This window comes from Vulpes lagopus, chromosome 4 (assembly GCF_018345385.1).
Source record: "Vulpes lagopus strain Blue_001 chromosome 4, ASM1834538v1, whole genome shotgun sequence".
In the NCBI taxonomy this organism is placed as follows: Eukaryota; Metazoa; Chordata; class Mammalia; order Carnivora; family Canidae; genus Vulpes; species Vulpes lagopus.
Genome location: NC_054827.1, coordinates 11,877,337 through 11,892,915, shown reverse-complemented (window position 1 = coordinate 11,892,915; position 15,579 = coordinate 11,877,337). Strand labels below are relative to the sequence as shown.

Here is a 15,579-nt window from a genome sequence, read left to right as displayed (position 1 = left end):
GATTTCCTGCTGTGTTCATATACATGTTGACGGAGTGTGTTGGGCAATATTTTGGCATTCTAATCCATTATTATTTGTTATTAGCTTTCAAGTCTAATATTACTCATACAGTCTACATCTTGCTGGCCCAAACATGGTCATTTTATTTATTTATTTTTATTTTATTTTTTCCAAATATGGTCATTTTAAAATCAATACTTTTTTGGAAAGCTTTCATATTAATATGTACTCAAGCTGCCATTAAGGAGGAAATTATCTTAACGACAGGATTTTTGATATTCAAAAGTACTAATAACACTTGAGGTAGCAAGTGTCTCAGAGTATTATAAAACACTAAAATCATAGGTTTTATGTAAACTAATGGTTTTTTGGGGGTGAGGCGGAAGGGGACAAGAAATGGCTGCCGATATTTTACATAACCACGCTATACATTTTTCCTTTTTACTCTTTTTTTTTTTGTGGCATTATGTCAGTAATGGGAAGAAAGGATTATTTTGGCTACAGCAATGTCTTGATGAGACAGTGATTTAGTTATGTAGATTTTCCAGAATATTTGACTCATATTCTTTGGTGAATTAAATTTACATTAAAAATTCCACTTCTAAATTTTGTTGCTTATTTTTTCTCTCTTCACCATGTAGGTTCAGTGTAACACACTGAAGGATGTTGTTGAGGACAGAGTTATTCTAGCCATCCACCAACAGCCGACATTGAAGCTGATGGGGCTTATGAAAATCAAGCTGCGGCTGTGTCTGTCACCAAGGGATTTAAGTCAGGACTTCAAAAACAGGCTGTTTTCCTAATATTTCATTAGTTTTCTCTCATGTCCAGGTTCCATTCTCTGAATGAAAGAAGCATTCACTCTCCAATCTCATGGAAAGAATAAAGTGTTGACCACCATTAGATTAGCTTGTCCAAAGGAGCCAGTTCTTATCAATCAACTTTGAGGTAACAGTTATCAACATTAAGGACTATGGCAAGAGGACCTGTTTAAAGAACATTTGAAATACACAATGAAATAATTTACATGATTTATAGACTATTCCCTGCATGCTGATACAGTGACTTTGCTGTTATCACGAAATGTACGTAACAGAAGATTCATTAGTGACAGTTATTAGTAGTTTTGCCACAGAAACCCCATGGATTTACTCATTATTCAAAAGCCTGTTACTGACTCAATTTTCACCTGAATTCCTTTCTTCCATAATAGCTTTAAGAGCTATAGCATTACATTTGTAATGAAAGTATGTTAATAATCTACTTAAACATAAAACTTTCTTTGGCTTGCTTTAAAAATTTATTTATTTGAGAGAGAGAGGGAGAGAGAGAGAGGGAGAGAGAATGGGGGAGAGGCAGAGAGAGAAGGAGAGAGAGAATCTCAAGGAGACCCCTTGCTGAGCGTTGAGCCCTACCTGGGGTTTGATCCCATGACCCTGAGATCATGACCTGAGCTGAAATCAAGAGTCTACCCCTTAACTGACTGCCACTCAGGTGCCCTGGCTTGTTTTGACTTTTTGAAAAAGCAGTAGAATAAATATGAGAGTGACAATTTTTAGAAATTTTAAGACACTCTAAATCTTCATTATTAAAAGATCCAACCCTTAGGGACATGGAGATTCCTAGAGGAAACCTGGTATATTAATGTATGGCAAAATCCAGAAAAACATCCTCTTCAAAACAGTCCACTTCTCTAAGAGGTTACATCCGAGAGGGTAAATGTGATCTGGGAATGTATGTGTTGTGTGTGCGTGTGTCATGGCTGTCAGGTGGCAACTTGAAACAAAATCAATGACCCTTCAGGAATCCAGGTCTAACCCTCTCATACAGTTTGTTGTTCACCATCTGTTCATCAACAAAAACGCAGTCACCATCTACTTTATCAGGTTCTGTTGTATGTGCAAAGCAGAGTGGTGTGGAATCTGCCTCACCACTGATGGTACCCTAGTTCATGATGGTAAGTTTGACAGACCTTATCTTGACCCTTGACAGACCTTGACCCTCTTAAGTCATCATACAGGTGGGAACATATCCTAGGAAGCCACCATTCCAGCTGCTCCCCCATTAATCTGGGCTGACCTGGAGAGCAGGTCTCCTTATGAATTTATCTTAACTATTATTAATGGATATTTATGTAGCATTTGTGGACATCTATTTCAAAGCAAAATACAAAGGAAGTTGTCATCTCTGAACCTCAGGATACCTTGCTCACACTGTCAACTGGCTTTTGTATTTGGTGGTCTCACACTCTTCTCCTAAAAATAAGTGGCCCACTTTCCTACTTTACACATGCATTGCTCCTCTATATATGATTCTTTTCTAAGATCATAAAGAATTTCTCTGAGGTAGTAAAAAGCATCTAAAAATATCGTGAGTCTAAAAATAGAAAATAATGGTAAAATTTGTGACTATCTGAAATGACTGAAATAATATGATGAGGTTTTATGTACAAATGCTATGCAACTCACATGGGCTCACAGTAGCTACATCATGCAGTGAGGTTGTTGCAACTATAAATGTACTTAACCAAACAGATTAAAGGATCTAGAATGAAATTAAAAGGCCCAATGAAAGAGACCGATTTTTCAGTCTCCTTAGTAATGACTCCTGTACATTAAAAAAAAAGTGCTTACTACCTTTATGATTTAATCATGAGCCATCTATGCCTTTTTATCTCATAGCAAAATATATTTTTACATTCATATCTATTTTCTTCTGTGAGATTATGAGCTTAAAAACTTAAATACATTTTTTAAAAGAATATTTTATAGCATTACCTTATGGGAAAAATCAACATCTCTTGATACAAACAGAAGGCAACAGTAAGAATAAATGGAGTAAACTATGAGCAATACTATTAAAATCTACGTGGAAATGATAGCCAGCAGAAGTGTTTTTTTTTTTTTTTAAGATTTTATTTATTTATTCATGACAGAGAGAGAGAGGCAGAGACACAGGGAGAGGAAGAAGCAGGCTCCATGCAGGGAGCCCGACACAAGAATCAGTCCCGGGACTCCAGGATCACGCCCCGGGACGAAAGCAGTGCCAAACTGCTGAGCCACCCAGGCTACCCAGAAGTGTTCTTTATTTGTGAAAGAAGTGTTCAAAGAGACGGATTATGACACACAAACATCTACTGAGACCTTCCTTATGACATAATCAGATATGATGGGGTAGAAGACAAAAGGGAATAGATTCCTCATATTGTCATTCAATCTTATTCTTCTGTCCATGTACTCCCTTTAAATTCTTTAATCTTTATGAAAAACAATGCCCTATGATATAGTGGGGTAAAGTCCCAGGGTCAAGATAAAAAGACCTGCATCATGGTCCCTGTTTAAATATATCTGGGCTTTAACGCAGCACAAGCCATTGATTCTTTGGGCCTGAGACTTTTCTTTCTAAAAAGTGTGGATAATAAAATTTGATCTACTAGATTGTTGTAAAGAATAATAATAGCAGCTAAAACTAGTTGAGCACTTATATTTTATCAGGCACATTAATTATTTTATTAAAGAATCCAAGAGCTGTACTCTTACTAATCCTGTCTACACTGATGGAGGGTAAGTTCCCTGCACAGCATTACATAGCTAATAAATAACAGAAGTGGGATACAAAACTCAAGTCTTAGTGTTTTAAGGGTCTGTACTTAAAAACAGTGTTCTAAAAATATGTTGTAATGTGATATGCAAATTTGGCATTGTATTTTTCCATATAAGATTGTGAGCTCACTGTGGTAAAGACTATGTCTTTTGTGTGTGTGTGTGTGTGTGAATTCAGTGTTTAGGAGGGAAATTCAGTAACTGCTAAACTTAATGGAATTAAATTGACTGTGATATTGGTAATAATTACAATACCTATAAAAAAAAGCAAATTAAAATATACAAGATACAAAACTACTTGCATCATTTCGTCTCAGAATGAAGCCCCGCCCTTGATGCTCCCACCCCCCACCCTGGGTGTCCTGGGGTGCTTGGGTGGCTCAGTCAGCAAAGGGACAGACTCTTGGTTTTGGCTCAGGTCAGGATCTCATGGGTCCTCAGATTGAGGCTGGCCTCAGGCTCTATGCTCAGTGGGGAGTCAGCTTGAAGATCTTCTCCCTCTGTTCTTCTCCCCACTTGTGCATGGAGGTGCACTGTCTCTCTCAAATAAATAAATAATAGCCCTTTTTTAAAAAAAAAGAGCTAAGGGCTCCACATTCTAGAATCATATATGGTGATCTTTAAGGTACCCTTGGATATCCTTCTACAGCCCTGGGAAATGTACAATAATATGTGGAAGGCTTTCTCTTCTTTAGGGGTACAGGAAGGCCTATTAAAGTGATGAAGGGGACGAAAAGCTCACTAGCAAAGACAAAAAGGAAGGATCGGTCTGTGGGTCAAGCATTAGGGAGAAGTGACAATTCCAGGATGGAGGCAGCCAATGTCATGCCAGCCCTGCCGATGAAGACCACCACCAGGAGAGGAGCACCAGTTCTGTGTGTGAACGCCTGAATGAGTCACCAGTGATGAAACTCATCAGGTAAAGGAGAGAATGGACATTCTTATCTTGAAAAACACTGAATATTATCTCAAAAACTCTCTTAGTATTATACAGGAGTGGGTCTAGATACAAATAGAATTGTTCTTTGATTCCATTTGATATGTGCTTAAAATGCATAATGGACGAGTCTCAAAGTAATGCCTTTTAGGTCCAACTCACTAATGGAAATTGGACATGCTGAGCTCCTTGGTTATCAAACGCAGAACAATGTGATTTTCATTTCCCAACAATGTTTGAAATACCAGAAACACATATGTTTCTTAGATATCTTCAGAACAGATTAACAGAGTACCCGGAATGTTTAGAAAAAACTCAGATACCATTTCTTTTAACAGTTTTAAAATGATCTTCTGGGCATACTTGATAAACAAAACTCTTCAAGTATGTATGTTCATTATCTAAAATTAAGGGGAAGGAACAATCTGAAACAGACCACACATCTTTGTGACAATTTTAAATCTAGTTGCCCCAACTTTCCAAAGTAACATTTCTTTCCCCTTCTAGGTATTAACTACGTGACGAGGTCCTAGCGATATTCCCTCAACAAAGAAAACAAATGAATATCATCACTTTTTTTTCCCCTCAGACACACTGAGATATTATCTTTATTATATCACAATATATTGGTTTTAATATTCCTGAGGATTGATTTTTTGGACCACATTTAGGTTTATGTGGTCAACTTAAAATTTATCCTGACATCAGCATTTGTCCAAAAACATAATCCTACTTGTTATTCAGGCTTTAGCAGGCAAACCTTTCTCTACGGCTCAAACTCCTTGAGTTCTGCCTTTTATACAGTCGCTAGTCCCCTACATTTCTCCTTTTTAAATAGCCCTCATGATGACAATTAAATGCTCACCGTTTGCATGCCCTGAGATACAATCTCTAAGAGGGCAAGGGCTGTGTTATCTTGTTCACTGCTGTATCTGTCAGTGTCTCAATAAATAAATGTTGAATGAATGATGGATGGATGAATGGATGGTCATCTCCTTCTCTGGCGTTACATTACAAAGCACTAACAAAGGAACTGTAGAATCTTAATTTTAAGAAAGAAAGACGAGGTGTGAATAGTTGCTAGACATCCTAAGGGTATGTAGAAACAATAAATTAAAAGAGTCAATACATATCTGAGTTTTATTTTACCTTATACTATAGGATAAGACCTCTGTTTGAATATGGATCCAATAGAACTTAAATGTTTTATGATGAATTCCTTCCTAAAACTCCTAGCCATCTATCAAGTTTTTAAAAAAATCGTATATATACCAGTTACTTTTCCTTTCACTCCTCTGTATGTAGATATTTCTCCCCGAACACACTGCTTTCAGTCCCACTAATGTAAAAGCAAATGGCATATGCAACACCAATTAAATATTTATGCAATGTAGCACTGAAATGGTAAATATTGTATTATGCTTTCCACTTGTCATTAGTCAGGAGATGTTGCTACATTCCACAAAAATGATAGCCTAAAACAGAGAAAACAGCACCGTATTTCACAGAGAAGATATTTATGTCTGGCAGAAACTGGAGTTTAGCTGGCTTTAAAGGTATTTCTTATTGTTGCTGTCCTTGGGTGTTTTTCAAGTCAGGGAGATCTTTATATTTGAATGGTAAAAACGTCTATATAAATAGAGTATTTTTCATATATTATTTACTTTAGCTGACCTCGTATCAAGCTAAGAGTAAAATAAATGACTTTTGGGGGAGAGGAGGAGCTTATTTCCCACATTTGTATTAATTTCTTGAAATGGGTTGTGATTTCTTTTTTACGTTTGGTAATAAACAATATGACAATGAAGTCAAAACTGAACATTTGTATGTTGTGCTAATAAAAGGCAACAAAAAAATTACAATGTCCCACCAAAGTTGAGGGTGCAGTATACAACCTTTTTCTTACTTTCGATTTCAAGTTAGAAGTCAACTGATGCAATTATATGGAGTTGACTATAAAGGAACAGGATTCTAAGTGACTTCTCAACCTTTGCTAGGTTTCTTTATGATATGCCAGACATGGAATACTGATATTTTCTATAAATTAATATTTTCTATAAATTAATTAAACTATTATTTTCTATAAATTTCCATAGTTCTATTGGAAGTCAGGACAGAGTGCAAATATGACAGGAGAATAAACTTTCTGTGGATGCTGGAGGGATACACACACACACATACATGCATATACACACAAATACATATATACATGCACACACATATTTATCTATATATGAAAGCACAATTTCACCCATACAAACTGCTGTCTTCAAAAAAGAAAAAAATACAACTGTCTAGAATGGGTTTTTGGTAGATTTTCTCCTTTTTGAATTTACAGACTCTCTGCAGAGTGCTGCAGTAGTATGCTTTATCTTATTACTATTTTCCCCCTCTTCGAGAGGTAAACTTTTCCGTTCTAATCCTGCATTTACCACCAAATCAGGTTTAATATGTCCTTAATTTCATGTGTCCAAGGATAAAATAAAATATTGATATGTTGATTTAAAATTTTTAGTTTATAAGTTTCAATCTTCGAACATACAGGCAATATATTTTTTCTTCAATGTGATGAAATCACATTAGTATTATTAAAAAGCCAGCATTCCGTCTCAAGCAAAATGCATTTTCGGAATGTAATGCAACCAGGAGTTAAGAGAAGAAGCTGTAGTGAAAAATGGGATGTAATTCATTGCTTGGCCGTGTTCTATCACCTAATAAAACAGCACTTTTATTACAAAGACATGTCCAAAAAGAAAAAAGAATGTCACAACACATTTTATTTTGCCATATATATTTAAATGGTTGATTTTTCATGAAGCATAAAGGGCTGGCGTCTTTTCCCTCTGACCCTGAACTGCATATATATTGCTGGTACCATAATCAATTTCAAGGTACACAGACAGGTAAAAATGTTCATAAAATGCAAATCGACATAGAAGTAGGGCAGGTAACTGCCACGGAATCATAACTGCAATGAACCTAAATTCGACAGGTTATGTTTTGCTAGATCTGGGGAATGCTTATGTTGTTAAACAGCCTTTTTAGCAGACATGTGACAACATCTATTTTAGGAATCAGTTGGTAGCAGCTGTTCAAAGGAAATAAATAACTACACATGTATTTTTTAAACGAAAAGGAATATTGAAAAGGCAAGTATTTCTTTGGTTAGCAACATATGTCAGGAGTCCAGAAGAAGAACAATGTGGAGTTATTTCTCGTTATTAGGAAATGAGTTAAAAAAAAGTCTTTTAAAAGTTAAGATATTTGCAGGGAGGAAAAAAAAAAACTATGGAGGGTTTGGAGGGAAATGGGAAGCAACTGTTTTTTTAAGATTTTATATATTCATGAGAAACACAGAAAGAGAGAGAGACACACACACAGGCAGAGGGAAAAGCAGGCTCCATGCAGGAAGCCCCATGTGGGACTTGATCCGGGACTCCAGGATCACGCCCTGAGGCAAAGGCAGACGCTTAACTGCTGAGCCACCCAGGCATCCAGGGAAGCAACTGTTAATGCAACAAGGGCACCCTTTTTGGAGATGATAGAAATGTTCTAAAATTGAGTGTGGTGACGGTTGCAAACTGTGCAAATGCATTAAACACCAATAGATACTTTCAATGGGTGACCTGTATGGTATGTGAATTATACCTCAATAAGGCTGTATGTTAAGGAAAATCTGTCATCAAATGAATTATTGGTTGGGATACACCGAGCCCAAAATTGAGAAAATATGCTAGCATAATATAATTTGATAAGATTTTTGTTTTTTCTCATTTCTCTTAAATTTAAAGAACATGTGCAAATACCAAAAAGTGCTATTCTACACGGGAAATTATTTGGATTTTCAGACCCTGCCTAAAAGTTTTTGGAAATAGTAATGAGGTTAAATGTCTATCATGGTGTCACTCGAAATTTGACTTCATTTTGCTGCAGTTTTAAACAGTGTTAATATAATTATTCCAACATTTATTTTGACTTAATAATGTTTCAATGATGCTTATGATTTATGATAAGATTTCTATGTGTGCTGCAACATCAAAATTGTAGGTTAGCTCCCACCCAGGAAAAAAAGACCTCTGTGAGTAAAGAATCATCAATGTTCCTACTCATTCTATCACCGTGAACAGAAGCAAAAGCAACAGTAACCAACAGACCCTCCCTTTTTTAATTCACTCTTTGGTGAACAACTGCTAGATATTTGCCCACCTTTATAATTTTCTAATTTTAGAACAGGAAAAGAAGAAGAATGAGTAAATTCAGGCCAGAAGAACTGGCACAGCTTTTTTGTTTTGTTTTGTTTTGTTTTATAGGTTTGTATCACTAAGTATTATTATTAAGCTTCACCTTTGTCTTCAATAGAATTTTCATTGGGTAAAGACATACCAACTCAAAGATTAATGCATTAAAGGATGATTTTAATTGGGAGTTCAGTAATCTAAAGAAAATCATAATGTGACTCTGCTGAAAAGAAGTTGGCCATGCTTGGGCATTTGATTTTTAAAATTGGGCTATGACCAATCATGGTACATCCATTCTATTATGTATCAGCTACAGCTTCTCAATTCAGCTCATTCCTCCATCCCAACAGGGCTTCACGATCTGTCCCCGGCTAGTTTCCTAATAGCTGGTCTATACTTATGCTGTCAAAGTGGTAGCCACTAGCCACATATGGCTGCTTGAGTTTCAATTAATCAACAATAAAATTTAGAGTCCAATTCTTTAGTTCACCAGCTATATTTCAAGTGCCAATAATTACATGTATCTGGTGACTACTGAATTGAACAGGGTAGAAACAGAATGTTTCCATTATCAAATATAACATTTGCTGGCCTATAGCCTTGCTATTCAAAGTGCGGTCTGTGGGCCACAGCAGGATCACCCGGGAGCCTATTTGAAATACAGACCCTTTGGGGGGCCTGGGTGGCTCAGTCGGTTAAGTGTCTGATCCTCATGTCAGCTCAGGTCATGATCTCAGGGTAGTGAGATCAAGCCCCGCTTTGGGGTCCACACTGGGTATGCAGCCTGCTTAGGATTCTCTCCCTCTCCCACTCTCTCTTTCTCAAAAAACTCCCCAAACCCCACCAGATTCTTTGTTTCTACTTCAGATCTGCTGAGTCATGACATGCATTTTAATAAGATCACCAGGGGATTCCTAGGAATACTGAAGTTTGAGGACACAAGACTGTCTTCAAATTACAAGTTCTGGAATGCCACTGAAGAAATCTTACGAAAAGAACAACAATAGAAATGATGGTTTTTCATTGCTATGCTTCAATATCTTCAATATCTTCCCACTTTCAGTTCGTTAAAAACCTCAGGGGAGGTAGTATAGTGGAGTGGGGTCCTTGACACCTTCCAGTCCAGTTTCCATCATTGCCTCCCTCAAATGATAGATTCTCCCTGTTAAATGGATGATCAATTCTTCTTATTAAATTCATGGTGTTGTTGTGAAAATCAAGGCAATTCATATGCAGCTTCAAACACCATATTCTGGTGCACTGTGAGCACTCCATGGGCACCACTGTGGGTACATCATGTACCTTCCTTTCCATGCTTTGAATGATCTCTCTTCAAGGTGATCTCCCACTAACCATGATACCTAGTGAACTCAACTCTTCATCTGTCAGGCAGATAACACCTGCTACCTTCAAGTCTTTCCCCGACATCTTCAGCCAGAGATAGGTATTTTCCTTCCCTTCTCTTCTAGTTTTTGTTCATAAGGCTCAAGCTGCTATGAACATATGTACTCTTCAAAGCGTGTTTGCATATATCGCTTGACCATGATCTTCTGGAAGAAAAGCTAATTTGAACCTCTAACATCTATCAGAGTGCCCAGCAAAATGTTGACCTAAAAATAATTGTTGAAAAACCATAAAACAACAATAAAATGTTCTAGCCTGGGATTGAAAAGGGCCAAAAATACTAAGTAGCACTGGTAGCTGTGTAAACCGGGTAATTTGGCCATGGTTTTGCAAAATGTAAAACATACCCGTCATTTTGGTACACCCTTTCACAGAATTTATTCTGATAAAAAATTTGATCAACTGGGGGTTCCTGGGTAGCTCAGTCCACTGAGGTCTGACTCTTGATTCCGGCTAAGGTCATGGTCTCAGGATCATGAGACCAGCCCTGTGTGGGGCTCTGTGCTCAGTGGGGAGTTTGCTTGGGATTCTCTCCCTCCTTTTGCCCCCACCCTACTTATACACGCCCTTGTGCTCTCTAAAATAAATTCATAAATCTTGAAAAAAATTTTGATCAAATAAACACACACACACACATGCATAAGAAAATAGTCACTGCATTTTTGGGAACTGGTTAAACACAGCCACTAAATGAAATCATACACATATGATGTTTAATAAGTGACAAGTGAGAAAACCCAGTACCAAATGCATTAAAAATATGGAAACTCTGTATGCATGGACAAATATCTGGAAGGGTATATCCCAAGAAGTTAACATGTGGTTACCTACACAGAAAGTTCACAGTGACCCTAAGGGAAATGTATTTTCCCTTTCTTTTTCACTCTTTCCTCATTCTCTGAAATTTTTATACAAAGAGGAAAAACAAACAATAAAGTCTGTTCTCCTACTCTACTCCCTCCCTTTCAGCAGTTATTCACCTTGACTCCCCCGAGATAACTTTATCTTAGAGAAGAGACATGCTAATACTATATTCTCCTAACTTCTCGTGACCTCACTGGAAGGTGACAAAGAAAATTCTAGGACACAAGTAATTCCTCAAGCTTTTTATTTTTATTTATTTTTTTTACTTCTTATAAGGCTTTGACTTTATATTGACAGTCAATATAAGAAAAGGGATCTCTAAGGGAATGGGAAAAAAAATTTAAGGATGGCTGCACTTTTGTTAAAAGTTATGAGGTCAATCTGATGAGGACATTGGTCTCCCCATTGATTCTGGGGGTTTATCAGACTGATCTAAGCTGGACAGGCAAGGGTCTCTTTTCTCCATCCCTGCTTTACATGCACGCTCAATAGGAAAGGACAACCTTCCCTGACAGAAGCGCCCTATTCTTGTTTTCAAGGGTAAAGGCAGTCTCTTCAGTCTGAAAAGATGTATCATGCTAACTGATGAACAAAATCCTTTACCTGATTTAAACAACAAAAATCACTGTGTTGGTGTGTTAGTCATTTAAGTATAGGAAGCCAGTGAAAACTGTTAAGTATGGTTGTGCTGAATTAAAGCAATGCAAGTGTGAGATCATTCTTTGATGATAAATGTAATTCTTGCCTGGTAACAGCTGGACTGCTTCGCCTCAAGTTCTAGCCCAAGAACTAGATCACTGCAAATGTTTGACAAGTATCTGCTGAACTGAGTATATTAACTATCTAACTTGTACATTTCCATGTGGGGAGAGAGAATACCAGAGGGACAAGCTGATGATAGTAGTACTACCGGAATAAACTATGATGTTACCTACTAAACAGGAAAATAAGCAGTGTGAAGAAAAGGAGCATTTTGGGCTTTTACTTAGAAGTCTGATAATTATATTTACTAAGGGACCCGTGAACAGAGGACAGGTCTCAAATAATAGGGAGCTAATCTCACATTAAAATGCTATTTTTCATGATAGTCACCCATTGTAAATAAAATCGCACAGTCTCAGAACTGATATTTAAAGTACTGAACACCTACTTGTTAGGTCACAGGCTCTTAAAATCAGAAAGGTTATACCTAACCACACAAAAACAACAGACGCTGACTTCCAGCCCTGCGTGGTAGCTCTTGATCTGTTTGGCATGTACCATGGTAAAAAAAAGAATCCCCTACAAATATGTATGCTTAATTTATTATGTCCCATTTATGCCTAGTGCATTTCAGAACCTTTTAAAATTCTTTAGCAGCACAGTGCTGACAGATATAGATAATTTATACAACTAACTAGAAGAGATTCTCTTAATGGCTAGGTATTTTCTAGCTGAATACTAGAAATCTGTGTCTGAATACTGATTTTTGTTGTGATGTTCCTCGTTTACCCTGCGTAGCGTTTCATGAGGGTGGGATCTTGGTCAAGTGACAACGCTTTTGGTACCTGGTATGAGCCTTTTTAAGAGGAGGGAGTCAACTCAGATTGAAAAATTAAAAAGGCTTCATCTCTGATGGACAGTAGCCCAATGAGGTGATGTATGAAGCACAGTGATGGGGATTATGAGGCTGCTTCCACGTTCAGTGGGAAAGTGTCCTGATTCATTAGTGATGTCTGCCATGGCCAAAGGATTGGAAATAATAGTATACAACATGCCCCAGAGTTGCCATCTCTAACTCAATTATCTCTAAAATTCCTTCATGCTTTACAATTCTGTATTTCTCTTAAACGTTGCGACTAAAAATGGTTAGTTCACTTTCCAAAATACATAATTTATAAGGAGTATAGTAGCTAATGACAGAAATGGGTTCACTGCAAAAGCATCAGACTGTTCTATATACAGCTCTGTAATACTCGTATTCAGTTCTAAAATTTCATGGGCATCACAAATCGCTTTGTAAACTTGAGGACGCGTCACTGGCTGTGGCTCTTGTTGGATAAACCATATAGCTTGTGACTGATCACCGTGGACACCATTAGCGTTTCGATGTGGTATGCCTTTTCCACACTCACAAATGGATCAAAATCTGCTGTGGTCATTGCTGGCATTTTAAAAAGCCATTGCCCATAGTTCAAATGGTCATACGTGTTACGAAACACTTAAATAAAAGCCAATTTACAACTGCTATTAGCAGCTTCCATCATTTGGGTTACTATGAAATGAAAAAGAGGATCAATACTACATCAGAAAAGATGAAAAATCCACATATATGAATGAGTATGTAATCCATTCATTGTTTTATGGATGCACAGTTCTCTGGAGAGTGTTGCTGAGTGCAAGATGATAGTCCTGAGTGATGGGTTTTACATTCAGATAGCTGAGTTAGCTGAAAGATGCCTTACTGTACAAGTAGCAGAGAGCTCCCCATCGACGATGCATCAAAGGGGACTCCTAAGCAGTGTCCCTTCCTGCAAGTGCTTGAATGATTCTGTGTACACGAGATGTCACAGACTTACCCATGTTTCAAGAGGGATACGTCAAACACAAGTTCACACCCTAGTCTGTGCCCAACAGTCAACTTTGTTCTTTCTGCAAAGACAGCTTTTCTATTTATCTGCAGTTGCCAAAGATTACTTGAGATACTCCGTGATTTTTAAGGTACTAATTGATCCCCTCTCTGGAAGATCAACCTCGTGATATACTTCTTGGCCACAAAGATAGAGGAGACCAACATGACGACAATATAACATCCTGACGGAGAGACAAAGTAATTGTAAAAATTTGTCCTTACCTATAAAATATGATAGGAGTATTGCCAGGAGCACGGAGACCCCTACAGCACACAGGGCAGTGCATTTCCAGCTACAGTACTTTGAAGACTTCTTGAATTTAAAAGCACTTCTTGATAGGGTGTTTCTAGGTAGTGGCCGAGTAGGCGGCGAGTAAACAGAGCCAGATGCCATCGTGTAACCTGGGGTTGCAGTGCTGAACAGTGGCGTTGTCCCTGTTCCTGTTTTGAATAGGAAATGCCTGCAGAACAAGAGAGTATCACCATGAGATGCGAATGTGCTCACATGTGGGAGACGGACTCAGCTATACATTAGCTCTTCCCTCTGTCTTCTCTTTGTCTCTCTCCACCCCCCACGACCTTATGTAATTAAAAAAAATCAAGAATTAAGGAAATATTTTAACCAACTCATAATGGTGACTCTGATGATCGAACTGATTTGTAATGGATATACCTGTAATGGATACAGAAACTGATTTGTAACACAGATTCAAGTAGATATCTTGAGACACTATGAAGTTATTCTAATCACACCATTTCCCACACAAAACTATTCTGGAACTCCCTTGTATGAATTGCTTTAAGAGCATATTCACATTCCACTTAAGAAAATGAATCGCCTTACTTTACAGCCACATGTGTATTTACCGCTGTGTGAGACTACGTCCTCATATGCACACAAGTATGCATGACCACGCTGAGGTTCTGCAGGATGATTTATTTTCTGGAAGTCCACAGAAACATTCTAACCCCAGCCTGCTCTCCCACTAACAAGCACTAGCAAGCTTGGCCACCGGCAGCTGGTCAGGTCTCGAGGGATGCAAAGTAGTTTTATTTTTAGCCTATGTCAAACATAACCAGGGGAAAAGGGGAGAAAGAGGAAGGAATCACAGGACACTTCTAAAATCAAACTAAATAAATGAGGAGGTCCGTGAAGCAGGTTTGAGATCAAATAGAGAGTGTCTAACAACTGAGCTGGATGGCAGTGGAGAGAACCGCCTCTAAAAGTTGTAGATTCTCTTACTTTGAAAATGTGTAAGCAGAAATGAAATGACCACAGGACCAGAGTGCTGTGTAAGAAATTCCTCAGGAAAGATGACTAGTTTAAGATTCCTATTAACAACAAAAGTTCCCCAATTAAAAGAAAAGCACCACATTTTTCGTGGTTTATATTTCATATTATACCAGTAATTTATTGTGAGTTCACTTTATGTCCTAATAAATTTTCCCTAATACCAGGTCCAGTGAGGTCAACAGACTGTGTTCTCTCTTGCATATACAGGAGGTTATGGGTATTTTGGACTATTCCACCACGATACAAACACAGTTTTTGTGAAAGATGATTGGAGATAGTACACAGCTGAATATTTTAACTTTTAGTACTGATGTACTTATTTTAATGTATCACAAAAAAATTAAACATATCAAATAAGTTAAGGGGTTAAAAGGACAGAACTTGGAAGCTAGACAAGACTCCTGAGGTTCAAACCCCACTTCACTGCTTACCAGGTCTGTGTCCTTGGGCAAGTTACTTTATCTTTTTGTGTTTTGGTTTCTTAATCTGCAAAATAGGGGCACTAATAGTATCTGCCCTTCAGCGGTTGCTATGAGGCCCTTAAAGGAGTTAATATATACTGTCAAGTGCTTGAAATATAGTAAGCACAACAGAAGTGTTGTATAAATATAGGAGGAATCAACTCATGA

The 15,579-nt window shown here is 37.6% G+C and overlaps 1 protein-coding gene across 3 annotated transcripts in view; it reads right to left on the bottom strand.

Annotated features, from left to right (window-relative positions):
- The window catches only part of TENM3 (teneurin transmembrane protein 3), a 609,811-nt gene that overhangs the window by 147,649 nt on the left and 446,583 nt on the right, over window positions 1–15,579 (bottom strand). For all 3 annotated transcript variants that reach the window (XM_041753664.1, XM_041753665.1, XM_041753666.1), the window contains exon 5: window positions 13,879–14,117. In XM_041753664.1, the coding sequence (XP_041609598.1) occupies window positions 13,879–14,117 (239 nt within the window). The remainder of the gene's footprint in view (window positions 1–13,878; window positions 14,118–15,579) is intronic.